Source organism: Delphinus delphis, chromosome 8, assembly GCF_949987515.2.
Source record: "Delphinus delphis chromosome 8, mDelDel1.2, whole genome shotgun sequence".
NCBI lineage: Eukaryota > Metazoa > Chordata > Mammalia > Artiodactyla > Delphinidae > Delphinus > Delphinus delphis.
This window is the reverse complement of record NC_082690.1, coordinates 54,695,085-54,720,531: the sequence shown is the minus strand read 5'-3', so window position 1 is coordinate 54,720,531 and position 25,447 is coordinate 54,695,085. Positions and strand designations below refer to the sequence as shown.

The 25,447-nt window shown below is 38.3% G+C and overlaps 1 protein-coding gene across 5 annotated transcripts in view; it reads right to left on the bottom strand.

Moving 5' to 3' along the window:
- Nucleotides 1–1,524: 1,524 nt before the first annotated feature.
- NARS2 (asparaginyl-tRNA synthetase 2, mitochondrial) overlaps nt 1,525–25,447 on the bottom strand; it is a 143,190-nt gene continuing 119,267 nt past the window's right edge. For 3 of the 5 annotated variants that reach the window (XM_069540928.1, XM_060018199.1, XM_060018200.1), the window contains 3 exons: nt 15,522–15,619; nt 12,977–13,003; nt 7,132–9,701 (listed from right to left, as the gene is read on the bottom strand). In XM_069540928.1, the coding sequence (XP_069397029.1) occupies nt 9,557–9,701; nt 12,977–13,003; nt 15,522–15,619 (270 nt within the window). In that variant the 3' untranslated portion in view covers nt 7,132–9,556. Of the gene's footprint in view, nt 2,948–5,109; nt 5,191–7,131; nt 9,702–12,976; nt 13,004–15,521; nt 15,620–25,447 lie in introns of those variants that run through there. The other 2 variants (XR_009520383.1, XR_009520384.1) reach the window with 2 other exon arrangements.

The window sequence follows — 25,447 nt, the reverse complement described above, 5'->3', positions numbered from 1 at the left end:
TGGGGACAAACAGTAAGGGTTTTCCTTGTCTTTGGGTGCCTCACACAGAGAGGCACAGAGTAGGCATCAATTAACGTTTGCTGAATTAGATGATGTAAGCAGTAGCTCCTTCAATTTTGAGGCAAGAAACTTATCTAGATTTAGAGAGCAAGGTGGAAAAAAACACTAACTAAAAATATGAGCGACTCCAACTAAATTCGTCTTAGGACTTGCTTCTGAATTTCCTCCACCAATCAAATAATTCATTCAACAAATATTTACTCAGTACCTACTATGTGCAAGGCACTTGGCTAGGTGCTGGTTATGTAATGATGAACAGCATGGAGAGGTTCTTGACAAGCCTACTAAGTCACTGTACTCCAGCAGTGCTGGAGAGTTGCCCTAGAAACTCACCTTCAGTAACAGATTACAAATACAAATTACTAGTTGAACTCATAGTTTCTTCTGATCCCTGACTTTCTGTTCTATGTTCAGGCAGTGGCTTCAGACTTGGGTTTAGGCTGAAAAGGCTAATTTAAAAATTCAATTTATGATATATTTTAGAGACATAGAGGGGGGAAAGTCCGTTTGGGAATTATTTTTTAAGGAATATCTCCCTTTTGTCTGATGGGTACATTTACTTTTTTTTTGACACCTAATTTTTGATACCTAATTCATTCAAGAGTTATTTAATGAGTACCCTCTATGTTCCAGATACTCACCAAGGCACTGGACATACAAAGATAAATACACTCTCCTGTTCTCATGGAGCTCACGTTCTGGCAGAGAAGACAAATGACAACATAAGAGGACCAGTATTTTCATATGGTTCTGAGGGAGCATAATGGAGGGAGGGAGTCTGGAAGCCACTGACCAACCCTTGGTATCTAGAGGTGCAAGTCATATAAACACTAACACTAGTAATATAAACACATGAAAAGGTAGAAATCCTAGCTGCATTTTGGAGTGTCACCATTCTTGAAATAAAGCCTCATGGCCTCAGACAGTGTGATCAGAGCTGTTAATATTTTGATTCTAGGTGACTAAGAGGTGACAGGTGTGTAGCCTGAGAAAGCCACCCAAGTCTGTTCATAGGCATGTGGAGACAAGCAGTGCTCTGTCAGGATGCAGGGCACACTCCAGCCTGATGAGGACAGGACTCTGTTGAAGGCTGCTAACCCACTAGAAAAAAGTTAATCAAGAGTGAAATGACAGTCAAAATAAAGACACAAAAGGTCCACATATGGTATCTTTGTGGTTGTTGATCCATGAATAGCCCACTCCTAAGTTTTCTGAGAAACATTAACTAGATACAAGAGCCTTCCTGCACAAGTTAGTAAACTAGAAGTAGGTTGGGTTTCTTTTCAATAAAGTTGACATATCTGGTTGGGGGAAGGGGTGGAGAAAGGAAGGGGAAGCACCTGGATGTTGCTGTATTGCAGGCATAGGAGGAATCAGAGTGGGAGAGAAAAACATGCACAGAGAAAAAACATGGGAGAGGTAGTGGAAGAGAAAGGAAGTGAGGCAGAGATAAAGGTCGAGAGATGTGGCAGGATCTATGCCACATGAGTTCCAGAGCAACACCACTCTGCAGGCTGGCTTTCCCATCCTTGATATAGAGGCACAGAAGCCAGCTCAAAGGTCCACACAGGGGACTTCCCTGGTGGCACAGTGGTTAAGAATCCGCCTGCCAATGCAGGGGACATGGGTTCCTGGTCCGGGAAGAGCCCACATGCCGCAGAGCAACTAAGCCCATGCGCCACGGCTACTAAGCCTGTGTGCCACAACTACTGAAGCCCATGCACCTGAGAGCCCATGTGCCGCAACTACTGAAGCCCGCGCGCTCTAGGGCCCACGTGCCACAACTACTGAAGCCCGCGCGCCTAGAGCCCGGGATCCACAACAAGAGAAGCCACCGCAATGAGAAGCCCACACACTGCAACGAAGAGTAGCCCCTCCTCACTGCAATTAGAGAAAGCCATTGCGCTGCAAAGAAGACCCAATGCGGCCAAAAAAATAAAATTTTAAAAAATATATATATTAAAAAAAAAGGTCCGGACAGAACAATCAAATTCTTCAATGAGCAGATCTAATTATTACTTTTTACAGTAAAAACATTAAAACCTCACTGAAGGTTTCTCACAGTGTGAAGTTAAACCACCTATATTAGAATCACTCAGGGTGACTGTTTGAAGAATGCTAACTGTGTGCGGTTACATCCTAGACCTTTTAGGGTGGAACAGACTTTCTAGGGTGGTATCAGGATAATCTGAACTTTTAATAAGCTCCCCAGGTGATTCTTATGCATAATAAACTTTAACAAAGATTATACAAAATGGGAGTCCCTGAGACGTGGGAGCATATCCTATTTTTCTCTGTGTTCACAGAATCGAGCACTTAACCTGGCACAGTGCGTCTACTGAACTGAACTGAATAGGCCAAAGAGATTTTTAAAGAAAAGTCGCTCAATTCCACTGTCCTGAAACAGCTGATTCCATTTTTTCCCATATGCTTCTAGTCCACGTGCACAGCTTTTACACTGTTGTAACTGCAAAGTACAACTTAAAAAATTTTCAACACATTTTCTCTTATAATTTTTATGGCTATAAAATATTTCATTCAACATGTAATAAATATCTTACTTCATACAGATTTTTTTTTTTGAGTTTTGAAAAGGATTCCCTTAGGAGACCTTACATTTGTGTAGTGTTGTCAACTTATGAAACCCTTTCACACAGTCTTCGCCGTTTCTCACAACACTCTGTAAGTTAAATATTATCCTCATTTTGCAGATAAGTATACAAACTCAGAGATAAAATAACTTGCTCAAGGTTCCACAGCTGGTAAGTAGAGCGTCAGACATAAACCAGAGTCTTCTCCCTCTACGTCTAATACCCCTTCCAAGACACGAAACATCCAGCACATTTTCTGGCAGGAATCTGACCCGACAGTTTCCTGATGCAAAAACCTGTAACACAGAAGGCAGAAGATGGAAATTACATTTAAAGAGATCGTTGGCCAGCCGTATCCTAACTGTATAAGGAATCCGTTTCTGCCTTTTGGGGCAATGCAAAGAAAATGTAGTATCAGTAGAAATCTTCAGTAAAGGAACTTACTGTTCTTCAACAACAAATCTATATATGATCCAAGTCCATTTCTGCAATCCCCAAATAAAGGGGGTTGGTACTGCCCTGAACGTTCTGAAACTCTGAGATCTTTCAGCAGTATTACAGATACAGGAGGAGGAACAATTACTATAGGCTGTAAGACAGACAGGGAGGAGGCACTGGAGACTTTAAGCTCTTCTAACGTCAAGACTGGTATCACAGGGTACTTGGGTAGCAGCTGAGTGGACAGTGAAAAGAAGCATTACTCTACTAAGAGAAAGGCCCACCTTAAGGATACTCTGCCTGGCGAACACCCTAGTGGGGTGCAGCTCTTCAGGGAAGGACAGACTGTCCCAAGTGAGCAGCTACAGAAATTCTATTCTGGAGAAGAAAGTATGTGGCTGTTTCTAATTTATTATATTTGCATGCCATGGAGAGGCCGGTTCTGTTACTATCAGGTCACAATCAGAGTTCTCCAAGTATTAAAAAAAAGTTACCTCTTAAGACAGACAGTTCTTAATTCACTGAAGGTTCAGTGGGTAAATTAGTAGGAACTGGGAAAAACACAGAGGAGGGTAATTTATACATCATATACAGGGGAAGGGATATGATCTCTAAGAGATTTTTCAAATCTAGGATCATTGGAAAACAGCAAACCAGCAGTTCTTGTTGAGCCAGTGTGCAGAGAAGGTTCTGCATGTGGCAGAAGCCAGGTTCTGCAAAATACAGTTCTGTGTACATGTGTATTTGTAGCACGAAAAAAACCTTTGCTGCACGGGCCCACCAAGTTTCTATTTTCAGAGTATCATCTTGAAATCACTTTGGGAAGGCTATTAATAATTCCTATCAAAGTTCTTTCATCTACCTTTCTATGTATATTCTAGGATGATCCTAAGAGGAAAGTAGGACAAATGTGAACACAGACTCATTTAAAAAACTGCACAGTGAGCTTAAGTACACTGCTGGGTCTGGGACTCTGTATTCCATTTTCAATGTTTCTCTTTACTAGAATGTATTTGGGCTCAACCATCATTTTCCATCACATTCTTAAATTTCTTCTCCCTGTACAGAACAAGGAAATCAGAGGCCAAAGTGTGTTTTGCACTGGGGCTTAAAAGGCAAGATTCTTTGATTACTGTAAGAAGTTCAGTGCTTTCAGTTTCTCTGGAGGCTGAGAGTGGTGAACTTTATTTGTAGTCTTACTCCCCCTCATTATTAGGAATTCCTAATAACCAATCTCCATAACAAATAAACTAATTTAACCAAACAAATTTCAGGCACAGTAAGCTACAAAGGAACAAGGTCCACAATATATTGTGGACATGTTAAAAAATACTGTAAACTGTAAAGCAATGTCCAAATGATAGTCATATTATTAATAACAATTATGAACAGTAAAGATGTAGCAGAAGGATATTGAAAAGTCATAAACTATGTTAATTCAGTGATTAGCTGCCTGAATGGCAGCTTACGAACCATCTCAACTCCTGATTTCTTTACAAAGGTCCCCCAGAAACTACCACACAGTGTACTAATAATGGCTGTAAATCCACTGGATTCCAAAGCAAACTGCACAAGAGCCAGCTGGAGTGTTAGCTGATCCAAGGGGCAATCCAGGGCTCCTGACAATGGTGGAATGTCTAAGTTTCTGGAGGGGTGCTAACCATGATCTAATAAGACCTGTCTTATAGAAATCCTACTGAAGTATTTTGGTGTAGGGTGATTAAGGTGGCTTTCCACTCTTTCCTTAATGCTTTTGCCATCTTTTCATTGGAATTGAAGCTGGGAAGAACTACTGTCAGATATTACTCCCACCTGTTTTCTTTTTATTATACATACTTTAGATTGCAGACTGAATACAAATATTGATCAGAAGCCAAAACGCCCCAGACATTTCTTATCAATTCAATCCAGGCCAATCTGTCTTTCAACTCTGCATTTTTATGTTCTTGCCTCACCACTTACTCAAATAAATATATGAATAAAATAACAATCCAAGTAAGCATCTCTCATCTATAATTACCTGAAGAGGTTTAAAGAAGGGTAGAGTTAATCCATCTCACCAGTTGCATCTTCAATGCCTGTTCAGTCCTGCGTGAAATGTCTAGATTCAATTTATAGAGAATATGAATGTATAACACTGTAGAGGGGTGCTTCTAGCAGATTCTGTTTGGGAGGGACAAAAGGTCAAACCATTCCTTTGCCGTTCTGTGAGAGTTAAGAGTCTCTGGGCTGGGTCAGAGGGTAGGAGAGCTATGTCTAGATCTGGAATGGATCACTCACACAATTAAGTTCTTGTCAGACCCTCCTAATCCCCCCCCAACCCCCCTGTCAAAAAAACCCCACAAACCCACGATAGCACAACTTACGCAGGCAAGCGGACAGCCAGATGGAAAGTAACTATTTTTCTCCACCTTCTTCAAAATTTGAAATGAGAATGGGAACTAATGATGGAAAAAAACATTTCTAAGTTTTAGAATACACTCTTACTTGGGTTACTATTTTGAGGTAATGTTTGGAAACCTTGGGAAAGCAGAATCTGATTTTTCCCTCATTGGAAACTGGTTACTCAAGTGAAAATTAATACCCTCAAATCCCCTTTTAACTCACAAATTAAGCCCTATGGTATTATAGAACAGACCATCCTTAACTATTAAATCCACATTTTGTTCATTATACATAGAATTATACAACGCTGTTTCTATGTAGAATCTGGATATTCATATATCAGCTGACAAGCCAACATTTAAAAGGTTTTCTTCTGTTGATGCTGCCTGCAAGCAATGGTTTAGTTTTGGCATTTTCATCATCCTTGTCTGACATTAGTGCTTGTTTTTTGTTTACTTATTGGTAAAATGTAAGTATTGAGCCAAAGGTGTAAATGACTAGGCCGTTTGAAGTGGCAAGTGTCTGGCTTCAACCAGATACTCATTATGTGATCAACTGTGAAAGAAAAGAATGAACAAATAAGTATGAAGGTTCGGAAATACACTGCTGGAGACTCAGATAAGGAAGAATGTATGTTTGACTCCTTGAGAAGGAGCCTTTTCCACCTCACATACACACACATTGAACACACTTAAGTCTATTGTTAAACTTTCAGCGATTGACCTCATTGTAAGTTTTCAGAGACCTAGTATGTACTAAAATAAAATCTAAAGGTCACACTTTAAATCAATTATTATTAGTGACTATGTCCATCACAAATTCCTAGAAGATTAAGAGATAGAAGGATCCTTAGAGTTCATCTACTTCAAAGCGATAGCTCTGCAGATGAAGTAACTGGAGGCCACAAGGATGATCTTACTTGCCTAATGCTCCACAGTTAAGCCAATGGTGGCATTGGGACCAGAACCTGGGGCTTCTCTCATTCAGTATTCTTTCTATCACTGTTATTTTTGATGCCCAGCCATCATGTTAACATCACAATTCTGACTGGCTCCTCAAAAATCACTGCAGGCATGATCCCTAATAGCCTTGGAAACTATTAGTGCATCCAGGTTTTGGGCCTGTGAATGTTTGTGATTCTTACTCCACAAAATACAGTATCAAGACTTAAAAGCCAAATCAAATTAACTGATGTCACAAATGGTTTCTCTAACCCTAGGGGAGCATAGGCTCGGTTGTGTGTTTTGTGGCTGGAGGTGATCGTTCCCCCCAGGTCGCTGCTGACAGTGTCTGCCCATGTGTTCTCAGGCCCATGTGTGTAGCCACAGCCACATACTCAACCTGCTACGACAGAGACAGCCTTCACTGATTTCTAATAGATGTGCGTGGCAAGCGCAGTGCCATGGACAGGTAAGAGGGACTACAAGACAAACGTAAGAAGAGGAACAGAATCTGAGTGCTTGACCTATTTTATCCAAACAATTGTTTCCAAACAATTGTTGTTTTGTTTTGTTTAACATCTTTATTGGAGTATAACTGCCTTACAATCGTGTGTTAGTTTCTGCTTCACAACAAAGTGAATCAGCTATACATATACATACATCCCCATATCGCCTCCCTCTTGCGTCTCCCTCCCTCCCACCCTCCTTATCCCTCTAGGTGGTCACAAAGCACCGAGTTGATCTCCCTGTACCACAGGGGTCTTGATTACAATGAACCTGAAATCTTATAAAATACGGTATATTTTATTATTTAGCGACTTCAGGGAAAGGGAGAGCTGATAGTGCCACACTTCTTAAAGAATTACTTCTTCACTAATTTTTGGGGTGGGAAACTTAGGTACCCAGCACAAATGGGTAAATAATTCATATAAGAAAATGTTTTCAAATAAATAAGATTTATCTCTGTGTGTGATTTTTTAAACTATACTTTAACGGAATTTAAAAAATAAGTTACATATATATATTTCATTGTTTATATTCTTAAGCAGAACCTAGTAAACATAAGTAACATGTTCTACAGAAGAAGAAGAAAAAAAAATGGTTTCTCTATTTTATCTTCCAGGTCTAAGGTTAAATATCGCCTTTTCAGGGATGCCCCCTCTAGCAAGCTAATCTATGATTGCCTTGTTCTTCATAAAATTTTATAGCACATACCATATTTTGAAATAATACATTTGTTTGCTTATCATTGGTATATCTTCCCTAATAGACTGTAAATCCATGAAGGCAAGGGTCAGTTCACTACTGTTTATGTAGCACCTAGCACAGTCTGTGGCATGTAGAATAAGCTCAGGTAATATCTGTTGAGTAAACAAATGAATTTATCTCTCTAACCCGTGGTTGAGGCAAGCCTTATGGAAGCTTTAATCTTTCCTTTTATCCTGTCCTAAACTTGGTATCTAAGCCCAAGGATTAAAGTTCCAGGGAAGCAGATTTTAGCTCAGCAGAAGCTACCAATTAGAGAGCTTCAGAAATGCAATGAGCTATTCTGTGGGGTACTGGGCTCTTTGCCAAGAGGCTGCCAAGGTACATAGGATCCCTCTGCTTTAGATAGAAGTTCAACCTTGACAACCTCTCAGCGTCTCCTATGACTTCCAACTCTAGGTTCTGCAGTTCTTTCCAGTTGTTTGATTTTGAGTTAGGTTAAAATAAAGTGCATATAGAAACTCATTAGGAAGTGACCTAAGATAAGTCATCTAATGAGACTTAGAAAATTGATGATTCAGGCATGCATGCCTTTTTATAATTATTTGATACATATGAATCCTACTGAGTTCACCATTTGCCATAAGCCCATATATCTGCATCTCAACGAAGACTAAAAGTAGAGTTAAAAAAAACTTGTGTAGCATTTCACAGTTTTAAACACATACACACACACACACGCACACACACTTCCATGTAATTACTATATCAAGTCTGTGAGGAAAATGATGCATGAGCTCATACAGAGTAAGTAGCTTATCCAAACTCATACTTGTGACTGCTAGAACCGTCAGGTCACGAAGTCCCAAATCAGTGATCTTCTCACTCTAATATGCCCTGTTACTTTTTGACTCCAGAATTATCCTCCCTTTACGTTTAGCTATATATACTCATCTTGGATGGAAAATACCTTTCTTCCAAATTTCACTGGGAAAAGGCCAAATGGAATTTAAAAACCTGTTTTTTTCTTTCATAGGTATCGAAAATCTATTTTATTATCAGAGACGTTATAAATATCTAACATGAACTAACTGCAACACAACAGTGATTAGTTTAAATAATACATCTTGTTAGCTTTTATAATTTAGGATCAACAGTTATTAAATGTGATTTTTCATGTAGACTGATGAAAAAAGATTTCAATTCACAATAGCAATTTTCTTAATTCAAGACCCGAAAAAGGAATATTTTCTTCTGTAATGTTTAGTAAAGCAATGAGAATAAGATGGGAATTTATCATAGGTTAAATGGGAAGGGAGAAAAGATCCAACAACATTTTATTTTTAGCTAGTAGTTGCTTCTCAAAGGTCACAGAGGGCAGTGGTCTACCGATTAAAGACAAAGTAAAATACACAATTTTGGGACTTCCTGGCAGTCCAGTGGTTGAGACTTTGTCTTCCAGTGCACGGGGTGTGGGTTCGATCCCCGGTTGGGGAGCTGGGATCCCACATGGCTTGCGGTCAAAGCATAGAACTGAAGCAATATTGTAACAAATTCAATAAAGACTTTAAAAAAATGGTCCACATCAAAAAAAAAATCTTGAAAAACTAAAATACACAATTTCATCCTGTCCTAGAGTTTGAAAGGACCTTTGAGATCATCTAGTTCAATTTCTTCATTTTTTTCTTAATTGACACAATAGCTTTGAGATTCTATCTGCTATAAGTACCTCTTCTTGATGGAGTTCATCTTTCCATGAAATGCCTTCAACTTGCAATGAAAATCATGATCACATGTATCTTTCATGTATCTTCTGGCATGACAATTACATATTGAAAACTTCTGCATTTCAACAGTTCAAACATGCATTCTCCTGTATGTATATTCATGTGCAGTACCTCTGGCACAGGGTGGTTTTCCTTAAGCAGTCTTCAGCTACAAAAGACACGAATGAGTAAATCTTGGAAAAGGGATAACATCTTTGATATTGTCAATTCCCAAGATGCACTGCAGATAGCGTTCAAATCCCATCCCAAAACCTCCATGTGGCACAGATCCAAATTGACGGAGGTCCAGATACCTAATTTTGAAAAACAGAGAATCATTACCTATAAACGCTTCATTTAAGATCAGATGTTATGACAGAATTTTATGTTTCAAAAGTTTTTTGCAATCATTTGTTATCGTCACATCACTGCGGTAGACCAGTCTTTATACAGAGAAGTTAAAGTGATCTGTCCAAGATTACCCAGGCAAACAGCAGCATATCCTGTCATGCATTCATGGGCTTTGGTCACTTGATCCTTATTCTTTAAAGTTTGTTAGATGCTTATATACAGAAAACTTGTCTCATGAGGCTACAGGAAAATTTCTCATAACTTATTTTTCTTTAAATATATTCCTCTTCTATGTCTTGGTATATCTATGATAATGTTCTTGTTTTTCCTTACCAAAATTATATTGTTCAATACACAGAGAAGGGTAAAGAGTTTTGCCTGATGTATTACAAAAAGAGACCCCCTACTAGACTAGACTGTAAGCTACATCAAGGTCAGGAACTGCATCTTAGCCAACCTTTATCTCCAGTGACTGTCTGGGAACAGATGCTCACTATATGATGATTTATTGTTTGAAGGCATAAAAATATACTTTTGAGCACTGGAGTGAAGAAAAACTTTGACTTCTCTGCTTTAAGCCTAGTAGAAGATGTCCAGAGTCATTTTTCTGAAAGGCTACACAGCCTCTGAAGCCCATCCTTGCACATTCTATTCCCACATAAGACTACATGCTAGAAAATGGTATGTTCATGATTCAAACCCGGATTCCAATACACCAGCCTGGGATAAAGTTGTTTTAGGAACGGAAGAGAAGGAGGAAGACTCCATAACTATTTTTATTGTCATTTAATGGTGGGAATTCTTGAATTATACAATATTGATTAAAATAAGTTTATAGTTTCTTGAATGATTTGTAAAATATACAAAAATACAGCATAAAACTTAAGCACCACAGCTGGTAGTCATACGGCTCCTCAAGGATAAAGACTATAACCTTTTTCCCCACTATTAATAACAATGACTACATGTATTGGTATTTTAGGCAATTAAGATTAAGTACTTCTCTTTCTAAAATAAAACACAAATTGCAACTAGGTGAGTTACAACCAAGTGAGCGATCAATAAGACAGGAGTTAGTATTTAAGAACTATCAGGAATAATGGAAGGAACACAGTCTTGAGTAATTGAAATGTTTGGTAGCTGAATTAACTTTAAGTTCATAAGGCATGGGGGCAGAATACACTTTGATTTAGTGAGAAAATGAGATGAAGGGCATGTCAAACCACCTGCCACAAACACCTGCAGGATCTGAGTCGGCTGCTAGAAGTCCAGTATCTAGCTTTAGCTGGCTTTAAATTTCTCATACATCGATGTCAAAACACTGGCATAAATGCCTGGAAACTGAATTCAGAAGAGGGATTCTGTCTTTAGCATTTTTCTTGCCTTTGCTTTGACAGATGGAAAAATCTACTTCTAAAAACAAGTTTTCAAAAGAATCTTTATTTGATTGTTGTTATATTGATTCTAGGGTAGCCAGATTATAGAAGAGATGGTACAAAAATTATGGAACTAGTTACAGATTATTTGCATGTGGCGTGTAGAAACAGGAAGTGAGAAAATTCTTAGACACCTGGGGTGGCTATTCACAGTTTGGTAGAACACTAGGAGAGATCACAGACTTGGAGATTTTTAAGGTCCTTTCTGCCTTAAAATGCTATGATTATCATATAAAAGGAAGCAGATCCCAACTGTTAAAAAAATAAAATTCAAGTGAGTAAATTTTTAAGATCTTAATTGGCTTTATTCAGTGATTCATGAATCAGGCAGTATCCCATCTAGCAATAGAAAAGAGCTCCGAAGAGCTCTACAGAATGATTATAGGCAAAAGGGGGTAGGACAAGGAAATTACTAGCAAAGAGTGGGTGGTTTCAGGCAAGGTCGCCTTCCTTTAGGAGATGGCAGGGGTCTATCAGGCAGATTACCTCACCAGTGTTGACCAGGTAATTTTAGATTCCCTGGTTCAAGATTCCACTCCTGGGAGATGTCAAAACTATAATTAAGTTAGGTATTAAGTCTCAGTTTGGTGATGTGAGCTTAGTACAAGTGACTCCATTTTGAGCCTGCTGTCTCTTTTATTAACAAAATAATAAATATTTATATTTGGAGATGTTAGGAGTTTGAAAACTTTAGTTGGGAAAGAGTAGTATTGAAATGATTAATAAAGACCAGAAAAGGTCTAAACCAATAATTAAGATTTATATATAACTAGTTTTTATACACTATGAATATTATCTTGTAGACAGAAAGAAACTGAGGTAAAATGCATAAGCTTGACAATCAGGCTCATCTACCTAATAGCAAGGCTCAGAACAAAAGAAGGAAAGGGGGACGGAAACTTAACTAAGCTTCTACTCTGTGTAGATACTTAACCTGTATTGTTTCCTTTCATCCTAACAATAACCCTGTGAAGTAGATATTATCATTCCATTTTATGGCCAAGAAAACCAAGACTCAAGAGAGATTAAATATGCCAAAGTTCATTACTGATAAATAATGAAGCAATCTAGGGCCATTACTTGAACCCAATTTTAGGCTTTTTTGCATCTCTGAAATCAGCTCCTTCATTACGAAAAGGCAAGTGTGTAATTTAACCTTTGCTTCTCCTGAGGACAGCAAAAGAATTAATAATTTTGTTGATATTATTATACTAAGATCCTGAAAGAGTCTTATTACACAAATATAAATAAATAATTTGTACATACTGTAAAGTACTTGAAGAAAGGGTCTGCATAAAGAACACCAGAACAACTTAGGAATGCAGACAGATGATCTTCCCTAAGCAGCTTAGATTTCTACAGTTGGTGGAGACCTCAGGGACCACTTAGCTCAAGCTCCTAATTTCACACATAGAGAAAATGAAGCATAATGGTTAGGAACAAAGTCCCAGCTCTATGCTTCTAACTGTGTGCTCCTGCTTAAGTTAGTTAACATCTCTAGGCCTCAGGCCTGGAGGGATAATAAAAAGAGAATAAGAATAGTACCTTACTAACAGGGTGTTGTGATGATTACAGGAGACAATATACATCAAAATTTTAACACAGTTATCTGGCACACAATAGGTAATAAATAAATGACAGACATTATTATTACTACTTTTCAAAGACTCAAAGGGAGTAAATATCTGAGAACCTGTTCATTGTTTTAACACTCTTCTATAGCACCCTGGAAATACAAGTGAAAACTATTTCACACTCAGACCCACAGCTAGAATAAGAGTCATCAGGGGTCACATTCTCACCATTGGTAGGCTTCTGTCAGTCCTGACCTGTAAAAGGAAAACAACAAAATTATTTCGGAGAATGGCAATAAGATAAATATACTAATCACCAAACATTTATTCTGGGTTGTGTGCACAGTGCTCTTTATAAAGAAGTACACACCAAAACCTGTGCTCTTAAATAACATGCAATGCAGTTAAGAAGCCGAGCCTTTATTAGGTGGTAAGAAAGGTAGGATAACCAATAGTAAGAAAACCAATAGTCCAAGGTATTATCAAATAATAAATGCTATAGAAGGAAAGTATGGTCCAGAGCCCAAAAGGGCTTCATTTGAGATAAATTTATCATCCTGTGACATAAGAAAAGTACTATTACTACTATATAGGGTTGTTGAAAGGCACACACAGACAAGTGATGTAGAGACACAATTTTCTTTCCACAATATTAAAACAATAATACAGATTCTGAGGCTGCCTTCATAACATGGCTGCAAATTGGTTTTTGCCAATTTGAGAAATGTTAATAAAACTTAAAGCTCTTAGTACTCATGAAATTTAGTTTCAGCCCTTACAAGTGTTTGGGACCACTGTGTACCTCAAAGTGATCAAGATTATGAAAAATTCAAATATACAAAAATATGAAAAACATGAACAGAAGTCACAGACAGATCTCTGAGACAGGTAAACACATATATCCACTTCATTAGGAAAGACAAATTTGGATATTATCAGATATTAGGTAAACATTTAATGTTATGAGGAAAGGTTTCCTGAAGGAAGGAAGCAAGCAAAGAAAACAGACCAATTAATCTTTCAACAGATGAAGTTCCTTGCCATGTGTGATTTTTATTGTGCTTTAAAAAAAAACAGAAAATCTTCAAATTCTTTCCATCTAAGGAGTTTTACCATCACTTCAATTCCACGATTTTTCCAGGACTTTTTAACACTATAGTAATACTAAGGAGTTAGTAGTCTATGTGATAAAAGAGTCCTCCCAGAACATATTTATCCCCTTTCTTCTGGACGCTAACCAAACAGCCGTTCAAATGATTGGGATTACAAAACCAAGTTACTCAACAGATTCATAGGTTCGGATCTTGGAAAATCAACAACTTTTTAAGCATTTCTCCATTAGGAAAAGAAGGCCTTAACAAATGGCTAATTTAATAAACATGTCAAACAATCATGACTTTTCCAGGTTACTGTGAAACTTAGTATTATCTGGAGAGAAAGATTAAGCCTTCAACATGGGAAAGTCATTTTTTAAAATAGTCTGGCACAGTAAAAGTGGAAACCATGGAAAACAGAGCTTTATAACCTTGGTTAGTTTAGGAAGTCATTGTGGGTTGTTGGCCGACCATGCATATACAGGAGTGGTGGTTCGATTAGAAACATGAGTCCCTCCTCCTCATATCCAAAACATTTTCTGGTGTTTATGGATACATTTCCCAGGTCTCAAACAGTGAGTTAAAATAAAGTTATTCAAATACCTAAATCAAGATGCTTACATAGTAGAAAACCTGAGGAAGGGAAAACTGCTTATTCTAAATGCTAGCTTAGTGGATATTTTTAGTTTCTTTCTCCCTCCATCTTTATCCTTTCCCTGGTTCAGAGCCTGTCCTTATGCCCTGTAGGAGTCTGCCAATCATAATTTAGAGTTAAACACACACACACACAAAGTGAAGAACAAACTTTAAGGGGGAAAATTTTCCTTTTCTATCATTAACTTTTTAAAAAAAATTTATTTAATTAATTAATTTATTTTTGGCTGCGTTGGGTCTTCGTTGCTGCACATGGACTTTCTCTAGTTGCGGCAAGCAAGGGCTACTCTTTGTTGTGGTGTGCGGGCTTCTCTTTGTGGTGGCTTCTCTTGTTGAGGAACATGGGCTTTAGGTGCGTGGGCTTCAGTAGTTGTGGCACACGGGCTCTAGAGCACAGGCTCAGTAGTTGTGTCACATGGGCTTAGCTGCTCTGTGGCATGTGGGATCTTCCCGGACCAGGGCTCAAACCTGTGTCCCCTGCATCGGCAGGCGGATTCTTAACCACTGCACCACCAGGGAAACCCCTCTATCATTAACTTTTTTTTTTTTTTTTTTTTTTTGCGGTAGGCGGGCCTCTCACTGTTGTGGCCTCTCCCGTTGCAGAGCACAGGCTCCGGCCACGCAGGCTCACCAGCCACGGCTCACGTGCCCAGCTGCTCTGCGGCATGTGGGATCTTCCCGGACCAGGGCACGAACACCGTGTCCCCTGCATTGGCAGGCGGACTCTCAACCACTGTGCCACCAGGGAAGCCCTATTATTAACTTTAAAAAAAGCTATTTCCATAGGGAGAGATAGATACAAATAGTGGCAAAAAATCATTGTGTTTCATATAATAGTTCTAGTCTTTCAGAAAGAGAAGCTCAGAGAGGTTAAGTAACAACTTGCTCAAGGTCACACAGAATCTGAGATCCAAGTCTGTCAGGAGCTACGGCCCATGCGCTATTCTCTGTTAGTTTGCCATGACTGCCTTTGAGTGCCCCATCCCCAATTTCTGAATTCTGTTTCTTCTACGTCTCACCAATACCTGGCCAATCGCTGCTCTAAGAAATGGTACCGTTCTTCTCTGAGGCTTCCCCCAAAGAGTTCTCCAACTCCAGGAACCAGAAGATCAACAGCAGCAACCTAAAAAGGAAAAAACTCATAAACAACATTCCGTTTTCAGAGCATTCCAACAACTGTCAGCTTCTGAAGCAAGTGGAACATTTAACATTTTGACAACTGGCTATTTAACTGCTTACCAGAATCTTATTTATGTTACCTGTTCATGTTCCCTGTTTTAATACCAAATGTTTAATATTATCTTTAGAATACAAAATGCAGGTGGACAGTTTCCCCTCTGGCACCATTTATGCAGTATACTTAACAAAAATGTGTTTTCTGCACAAATGTGAGACAAATGTTAATTATAAAAATGTGGGAAGTATTAAAAATTATGAAATATTAAAAAACACCTATTAGCATGCAGAAGCAATTACATGTTGGCGTATTTTCTTTCAGGTTTTTCTTCTTATATACTTAAAGAGTATAGCAGAGATCAAATTACATATAAAATTTACCATTCTAATTGTCTTAGCTAATATTATTCAATAAATATTTTTCCTATGTCAGTAAAAATACTTTGCATACTTAATGTTTTAACAGCTTCACAGTTTATTGTTTAGAAGTATCATAGTTTATTTAATAGTTTATTTAACTTCTTTCCTTTTGTTGAACATTTAGGGGGGTGTGTGTGTGTGTGACAGCGTGTCTGTCTTTTCTCTTATAAATAATGTGGCATTGAAGTTTTTCTTTAATTTGAAGTACGTTAGGACATGTAAAATATGTTCTGATCATTAATCAAATTAAAACAAAGAGATACCACTTCGGAGTTATCAAAATGGTGAAGATAAACAACATAAACAATATGGATTAGAGAATGCATAGACCAATACTCTCGTACATCTGATACAACCTTTCTGGTGAGCAACTTGGCAAAAGATAATCAAAGCCTTAAAAATGCAATATGCTTCGACTCAGCAACAGGAGTTCTAGGAACTAGTTCTAACAAAATCATCAGAGATGCAAAAAAAAAAAAAAAAATAAATAAGATCAATGCACAGGATGTTATTTGTATTTTCTTATTTTCTGCAATAGAGGTGTGTTACACTTTCATAATAAAACAACAAAAATTTTTTAATAGGGGAAAATGGTAGCTTGATGTTATAATTTGTATCTCTTCACTTACTAGTAATATTTACTTTTTGAGAATCTTTATTTGCTGTCTATATTATTTTGTGACTTAGCAATTCTTTTTTTGGGGTGGGGGGAACAAAGGGGGACCAGGCAGACATTTTTAGGGCCAAGAATCTGAAGGCACAAAACTCAGAAAAGATTTATTTTACAAATGAAAAATTAGGAACCCATAAAACACATTTAATAACACACAAAACACTTAAGCTTTAAATGTCACGTTATATTATGAACTCTTTTCTTAAACTCTGCCTTACTTTGCTATTAAGCCATTCTCCTGTTTCCTGATTTCAGAATTTTTGACTGATGTCTAGTTTATAAATAATTAAAATAAAGAATGTAGTAATTTAAGAATGTGTGCCAAATGCTACATAATCCTCAGTACTATCATTAAAGAGAAAACACGAGACATGATTTTCATCCATCAGCTGAATCAAAGTGAGAGCAAATGGAAATTTACTAATGGTTTCTACTTTTATAGAATCTCCTACCACTCAATAAGCTTGTGAGGAGTAAGTGTACAAACATGCCTTTTTCACACTACCACTGCTGGTTGACTACATTTTAGTAATTCTTCTATGAACCTGGAAGACCTAAAATGAACAGGCAAGTATTTTAGAATGTGGATTTGGTGACTCAGACAGGATAGTAGGTAATGAAACACACAGCTTTGGCTAGGTAAACAAGAGAGCTTTACTAATGTGAAGAGCAAATTCTCATAGGCTATACAATTAATAGAGCTGGACTCCAATCAGGACCCTGCAGTTACCCCTTCTTTTCTCAGAGAAAGGAGAAGATCAAGGGAGTTTTTATGGCCACAGAAGGACAGGTATCATTATTTACTAGTATACTGCTTTTAGACATGGCTAAAATATGCTACGAGCTAAGAGACACGTGATGAAAAATTTGTTCTTAACGTCAATCCAGAGTTTTAAATTTGGAGTTACAGGCAATCAGGGTTGGAAGAGAACAGACAGCCAAGTGGCTCTCTGGCCTTTGCTTGAAAATATTTAAGCAAATATTTAATATAATTACACTAATTGTTTACTAACATTTAATGTACTATATTAATATTAATAAACTTAACAAATATTTAACAAAAATATTTAAGGGAACCAAGACCCCTGAAATATAGCATTCCATCCTTGTGTAGCTCTGTCAGAAGGACAGGTATATTCAAAATCTATCATTTCAACGTTTTTGAAGTAAGGGAAACTCCAAGGTACAAAGGTGTACAGAGATTGATTCCGGTACTGCAAGTACATGCAAAGCTTTAAGAGCCAGAACTAAAAAAGTCCACTGCCTCAAAAGAAAACAAAATGCTGAGGAATCAGCTATTACAGAAGAATAAGAAGTAGGAAGTCCAGCAGAGGCTGGTGGCCAGCGATGAGGAAGTGAGGCAACCTTGATGCATCAAACAAGAGATCCATTTCTTGCTTGGTCCTGCTGCTAACACAGCTAAACAAGCAAAGACCCTTTTTGGATCTTAGCATTTTTTGCAGGTCTAAATTATGTCAACTTTGGACCTTAGGTTTTTTTAATGCTATTTTTAGAGGAGTGTAAGACTCATATTTATCTTTGATTATAAACCTCCTTTGTATTAATATTTGATTTCCCTCTATCTCCCAACAGTTATACTCCCCTAGTTATGACAACCAAAAAAGTCTCCAGACATTGCTGAATGTCTCCTGGGTGGGGGTAGGGGGAACAAAATAACCCGATTGAGAAACACTGCTTTACATCAATGAATTGGATTTTTAAAACTTATGCTGCATGTCCATCCTGGCTTCAAACGATAAAAAAGGCTTCTTTCTGAGGTATTGCTGATCTTGTGGCCGATGGGAAAAAAGAGCACGATGAGAATGCAGTAAAAGCATTTGTCCAGAAGTAATGTATGTAGGTCATGTTTGCTCCCAATTGTTGGCCAATGCAAGCCACATGCAAGTCATGAAGCTCATGTCAATGGGGCGGGGAAGTAAATACCCCTGCCCCCACCTCCCGAGGGCGGAGCAGCAACCATTTATGTATAATAAAACAATTTACCAGGTAGCTTTTCCCCCCACCTACTTGGGCTCTTCCACTTCCACTTTCCCAACCAATTTCTCATTGTTAATTAGAATTCAGGTCAGAATAGCAGTTCCCCTATTTCCTTCCTCTGTACTCTGGGAAAGGAACTTATCAGTAGGAAAGAACTTACCAAATAGTCTATTTTAGTTGAATAAAAAGTTTAGAAGATCAAGTCCCACATCACTACTAATTTTGTGACATGCAGAAGGAAGACATCCTCACCTATGTCCTTTCTTTGTCTGGATGGTCTGAAAATTCACACTCTCAGGCAGGAGAATTTCCTGTATGTTTTCTTGACATGGAGAATAAAGTTGCTTCCCCTCTTAGGAGCTGTGTACCTTTTAAGTAAGGCATTCCACTTAATGCCTCATCAATGTTCCATGACTACAGGTTACTATTTCTTTTTTATGAAGGATAGATTTATCTCTTGGTGAAGAAAGGCCCACAAAGGCCTCTTCTCCTCTCTTCCTACATATAATCTTCTTCTCTTTTCTGTTACTTTAGGTTTCCCTTCAACAATATCAGATCTGTTTACATCCTGCTTCCCTTTTATAATGAGATCTTCCAATCTACCTAGAGGTTCTGCACACTTTCTGAGAACCTACAGTATAGTAAAGTATTCCTCAAATATAAATAATGACATTTACATCAGTAGACACAGAGTGGCACTTTCTTCTGATATGATATAAAAAAATACGGCATTCCCTAAAGATCACTATAACAATCCCCTCAATTTCCACACTTCTTAGTTAAGGCTGAGATTCCACATAGGATTCTTCTATCTGTGTCTCCACCTGGTAAGTACTGGGCTAATTACTACAGAACTGCCTGTTTCTCCAGGGCTCTAGGGGAGGTAAAAGGCACATACAGATATAATACAAATCATGACATAGGGGTGAACAAAGTACAAAATGTGGAGCGACTCACACAAATTTCTTAAGAAGTAATGAGAAAAACTTGGTTGTGTTTGCCAAGTGACGGGTGGTAAGGCAGTTAGAGTGCAAAAGGTTGAAAACAAGCAAGTTGCCCAGATCATTAGCAGGTGATTAGTTTGCCAAGATGGGCTGGCAGGTCTGTGGTTTACAGGAGTCTAAAGCTAGCTTAAAGAGCCAGGGGCTGAGCAATCCTGCCCTTGATGAGGAAGTGAGAACCCACAGGCTGCACAGGGAAATGTCCTCTTAATTCAAAGCTGACCAAATTTCACTTAAAATCTCCACTGTGTTCCTGTGCATCTTTGGGAGACTTGAAATAAATAGAAGGACTTTAGTTCTGCTGTCCTCTCACTCTCCTACACAGTTCTCAATGAAGGCTACAAATTATATATATATATATATATTTTTTTTAAGCTAGAAATATTTTTACTACACCCTTCACTAACTTCTTTAGTCTTAAGACTTATTCCACTTTGGGCACATCTTCTAGGCCAGAATGCTGTCTGGCACATCTTCCTCCACTGTGTATGAGTTTTGATTTTGCCCAAGTCACACAGCTAAAGCAGCATGCTGTCTAGAAATAGTGTGTGTTGGTATTTAAGCTGAACAGCCCTGGTCTCTATTTATGACACTCCCTTTTGACTCCTACTCTTTGATTCCAATAGTGTACTGAAAAGAAAACTCAGCCCTTGAATTAAAAAATTAACAGGCTAGATAGGAACAAGGCCTTTAATATTTAATATATAACCTCTTCTATGCTAACTTCAAAGAGAGGGGAAAAAAGTTTAATGTCCCATCTTCTGCTACCTATTTTTAAATATTGATGAAAAACAGAAACCGAACACCTCCCTATTCAGTTTCTCACAGGTGCTACCAACAATGGAGTAATATTATGTACTATTATCAAAGGAAGAACACTGTTTCACAAATCACAGGAAATAAATTTGTGGTTTAAGCCTCTATGAGCTTTTGCTCTAACTGCTGATACAGATAGTATCTGGCCCCTAAAAACAATGAGGTGCAGCTAGGAAAGAGAGCCTTCCAGATGGGACAGTGTGAAGATGCAGATGGGCTACATGTAGCAAGGAATGAAAATGGCCTTTGGATAGTAAAATGGCTAGTCTGGGAGCATTTTAGATGGACTGAAATGCATACTTTCTACTTCGACATAAATTCCCAGGATAGTCATTAGTCCTAGATATGGGCAAAATTGGAAATTCCCTTCATCACTATTTCTGTTGGTTTGAGGGTCAAGTTATTTTGATGCAGGTCGGTTAATTAGCCCCAAGCTCAGGGAAATTCATTAGATACCCCTTGGTTGAGTACTCTCCATTCCAAGTTGACTTCGCAATATGTACTTTACTGAGTGCCCACTAATGCTTTAATTTTTATGATTTACTAAATAATACTGATAAAATTAAAAAAATTAGAACATTACCCGGTGATCTTGGCATCCTATCAGGGACTGTTGGGCAGTCACTTTTCATAATCACACATGGCTTCTCTGTGAAGCCAATACCCTAAATGAATATTTGCCACCTGCCTTTGGAGGACTTATGCAGGACCCAAATTCAGGGGCATATAGTATTTTGCATGTTTGCTTAGATTCATTTTATTTAGGCCCATGATCTGTCCCCTTCAAATGATCAAATATGTTTGATAATTTACAAGTTATTCTTATATATCCAAATGAGCAAAGACTTAGGCTACCTGAGATCAGAGAATTTTAGAGCTGGTTAGTACATTGTAGGTCATTTAATCCAATTCTCTGGTTTTATGGAGGGAGAAATTGAGGCTCAGAGATTGGAGAAACTTGCCTAAGGCCATAAAAATAACTAGTAAGAGAGGTGGCTTTCAAACCCGGCACTAGTAACTTCTTAGTCCAGTGTACTTTTCACTATTACATGCTGCATACCATTATTAATATTATTGTTTTTTGGAGGGGGTGAGGGAAAGAAAGAAAGAAAAAGAAACTATACCTGTAAAAATATTCCATATTACTATTCATTACCTCTGGCCAAATGTTACAAGCACAGGTTACACATTCCCCTGTACTTCTCTCTTGATTTTCTAAAGAAGGCAACTGTGAAACACACCTGTTTTAATTTTTTTAGATTGAATTGCACCCTTTGCAGAAACTCTTGCAACCCTACTCATAATCCGTTATTGCACCCCTACTAAAAGAAACACAGAATTTAGTTAGCTGACCCAAAGCCTGTTCATTCACCACTGGAAAAAAAAAAGTAGGGATGGAAGCAGACACTTTATATTAATATAGGTTGGTTGAAAAGAAATCTAGGTTGCTTATGAATCAGTGTTGTATATAGTTTAAGTAAATTATATTTTAATAATTTAGCTCTGAGAAGCTATAAGCTATAGCACTGCATAAATTACAAAAGTATACTAAAGTTTATTATAATGCCTTCAGGTTTCAGGCTGTGAGACCACATTATTAGAGAGACTTGGGACTTCCCTGGTGGTGCAGTGGTTAAGAATCCGCCTGCCAATGCAGGGGACACAGGTTCGAGCCCTGGGCTGGGAAGATCCCACATGCCACAGAGCAACTAAGTCCGTGCACCACAACTACTGAGCCTGTGCTCTAGAGCCCGTGAGCCACAACTACTGAGCACACGTGCCACAACTACTGAGCCCGTGTGCCGCAACGACTGAAGCCTGTGTGCATAGAGCCCATGCTCTGCAACAAGAGAAGCCACTGCAATGAGAAGCCCGTGCACTGCAACAAAGAGCAGCCCCCGCTCGCTGCAACTAGAGGAAGCCCGCGTGCAGCAACGAAGACCCAACACAGCCAAAAATAAATAAATAAATAAAATAAATTAAAAAAAAGATAGAGAGACTCGTCATAATGAAGGCCTCCCGGTACTTCTAAAGGTACTATCTGTGACTGCGGTCTACGAGAGAACTGCCTTTTAAGGAATCTTATGTAATGGCATGTCATGATGTGGCATCCCCCACCGCAACACACACACATTTTAACGTTACTGGGCTGTAACACAATAAAGATTTTATCAAAATTTAGAACGAAAGGGGACTTCACACTTATTGACTACCTACCACCTCTAACAGTAGGCTGTGTACTTTTCATATATTATTAACTATGGGTTAATTCAATCCCCATGATCCTGGAAAATATTCTCATCTTATTTTTACAGATGGGAAAATAAGACTCAAAGAAATTAGGTGGTTTATCTACGATCACATAGTTTATAACACAAAGACCTGAGACCTGAAACCAAGAGTGCCTGATTCTAAAGCTCCTGGACTTTCCTATATGCCACGTTGCCATCACTCAAAAAATTTTGAGTAAAAGCTGCTCTTTAGCTTCCCAGGAACTTCCTTAGTAAATCACGTCACTTTCTCACTACTTCTCCACTATGGGTCTAAAACTGTGTTGGGCTTGATTCATCCATCCATTCATCCACCCACCTACACATCACCAAATAGATATCACGTGCCTGCTATGTCCCAGGCATTATGCTAGGCACTAGGATACACTGATAAGTGAAAAAAAGGTCCTCAAGTCCTTTGGCATAGAGAAAAGAGTCACTAATTAAACAGTCATGCAAATAACTGTAAAATTACAACTGTGTTAAGGATTATGACGGATTAAAAGTTAGTAGTTCTGGGTCTGAAATTCAACATGGTACCACTGTACTGTCTAACAGGTCTCTGACTCAGTCTGGAGGATCAAGGAAGGTTTCTCTGGGCAAATGATTACTGAGAAGAGATCCGAAGAGTAAGTAAAATTAGGTGAAGAAGACTGTTCTAGATTGAGGGAAGACTATGTGCAAAGATCCTGTGATGAGGGTAAGTCCTGCCTATCTGAAGACACGAGACGGGAGTAGCCAGACTACACTGGGGCTTGTAGGCCAAATAAAGGATCTTGATTTTTATTCTAAGAGTAATGGGAGGCCACTGAACGGTTTTTAGAAGGGAGAGAACATGATCAGATTTACATTTCCTAAAAGCTCATGCTGAAATGGGGAGAACGGACTCAGAGGAAGAAAGAATGGATACAGGAAGACCAGGCAGGAGGCTACTGAAGTAGTCTGGGCAAGAGATAATGGTATGTTAATGGAGAAAGGCAAACGTGGAAATAAAGAGAAGTAGATGGATTCGAGATTTATTTAGAAGTATAAAAATGACAGAACTTAGTAATAGCTTCAGTATGGGAAGTGAGAGAGAGGAAGATTTCAAAGATGACTCAGGAATCTGGCTTGCACAATTAGATGAGCACAGAATATTCAAAGAAAATCAAATGTGGTGGAAGAAGGGGAAAAGAAGTGAAATCATGGGTTCAGTTTTGGGTATGTTAAGTGTGAGATGGTTTTACAATATGTAAATAGCAATAAGATGAGTCCAGAGCTCAGAGGAAAAGTCTGGATTCGAAACATAAATTTCTGATTGTGTGAAAATATACAGTAAGCTGTGGGTACTGATGAAATCATTTGGGGAGAGAAAAGAAGACCTAGGATGGAGGCTTGAGGAATTCCAACATCTAGTGGCTTAGTAGAAGAGGATGAACCAGTATCGGAGACTCAGAAAGAATAACCCACTGAGAAGGGAAGAAAACTGGGAGAATGCTGTCACAAAAGCCAAAGAAGGAGGAAGTGTTAAGAATAACAAAGTCACAAATAGTGATGAATAAGGCTGAGAGGTGAAGTAAAAGACAGACTTCTTTTAAAAAAAAAAGTCTGCTGGGCTTAATAACATAACAATTATTACAGAGCTTCAGTGGTATGATGAGAGGGAACGATTAGTTGTCTGAATAGAAGTCACATTAGAGGGATGAGCAATGAGTGGCATATACTGTGGTGGTTATAAAACATTCACCATCCTGAAAAAGAACCTCATGTGAGAAAGCAAAACTTATACAGAGACTACAAAAAATAGATCAATGCAATCAGTTTTACTAATTCTTTAAATACTATAGAAATCTAGAATAAAGGAAGGCTCAAGGAGACTGGGTAACCTAGGGAAGTCTTCACAGAGAAGGAAAGCCTTAACCAGAGTATTTTTTTTTTAACATCTTTATTGGAGTATAATTGCTTTACAATGGTGTGTTACTTTCTGCTTTATAACAAAGTGAACCAGTTATACATATACATATGTTCCCGTATCTCTTCCCTCTTGCGTCTCCATCCCTCCCACCCTCCCTATCCCACCCCTCTAAGTGATCACAAAGCACCGAGTTGATCTCCCCGTGCTATGTGGCTGCTTCCCACTAGCTATCTATTTTACATTTGGTAGTGTATATATGTCCATGCCACTCTCTCACTTCGTCCCAGTTTACCCTTCCCCCTCCCCGTGTCCTTAAGTCCATTCTCTAGTAGGTCTGCGTCTTTATTCCTGTCTTGCCCCTAGGTTCTTCATGACCATTTTTTTCTTTTTTTTTTAGATTCCATATATATGTGTTAGCATACAGGATTTGTTTTTCTCTTTCTGACTTACTTCACTCTGTATGACAGACTCTAGGTCCATCCACCTCACTACAAATAACTCAATTTCGTTTCTTTTTATGGCTGAGTAATATTCCATTGTATATATGTGCCACATCTTCTTTATCCATTCATCTGTCGGTGGACACTTAGGTTGCTTCCATGTCCTGGCTATTGTAAACAGAGCTGCAATGAACATTGTGGTACATGAATCTTTTTGAATTATGGTTTTCTCAGGGTGTATACCCAGTATTGGGATTGCTGGG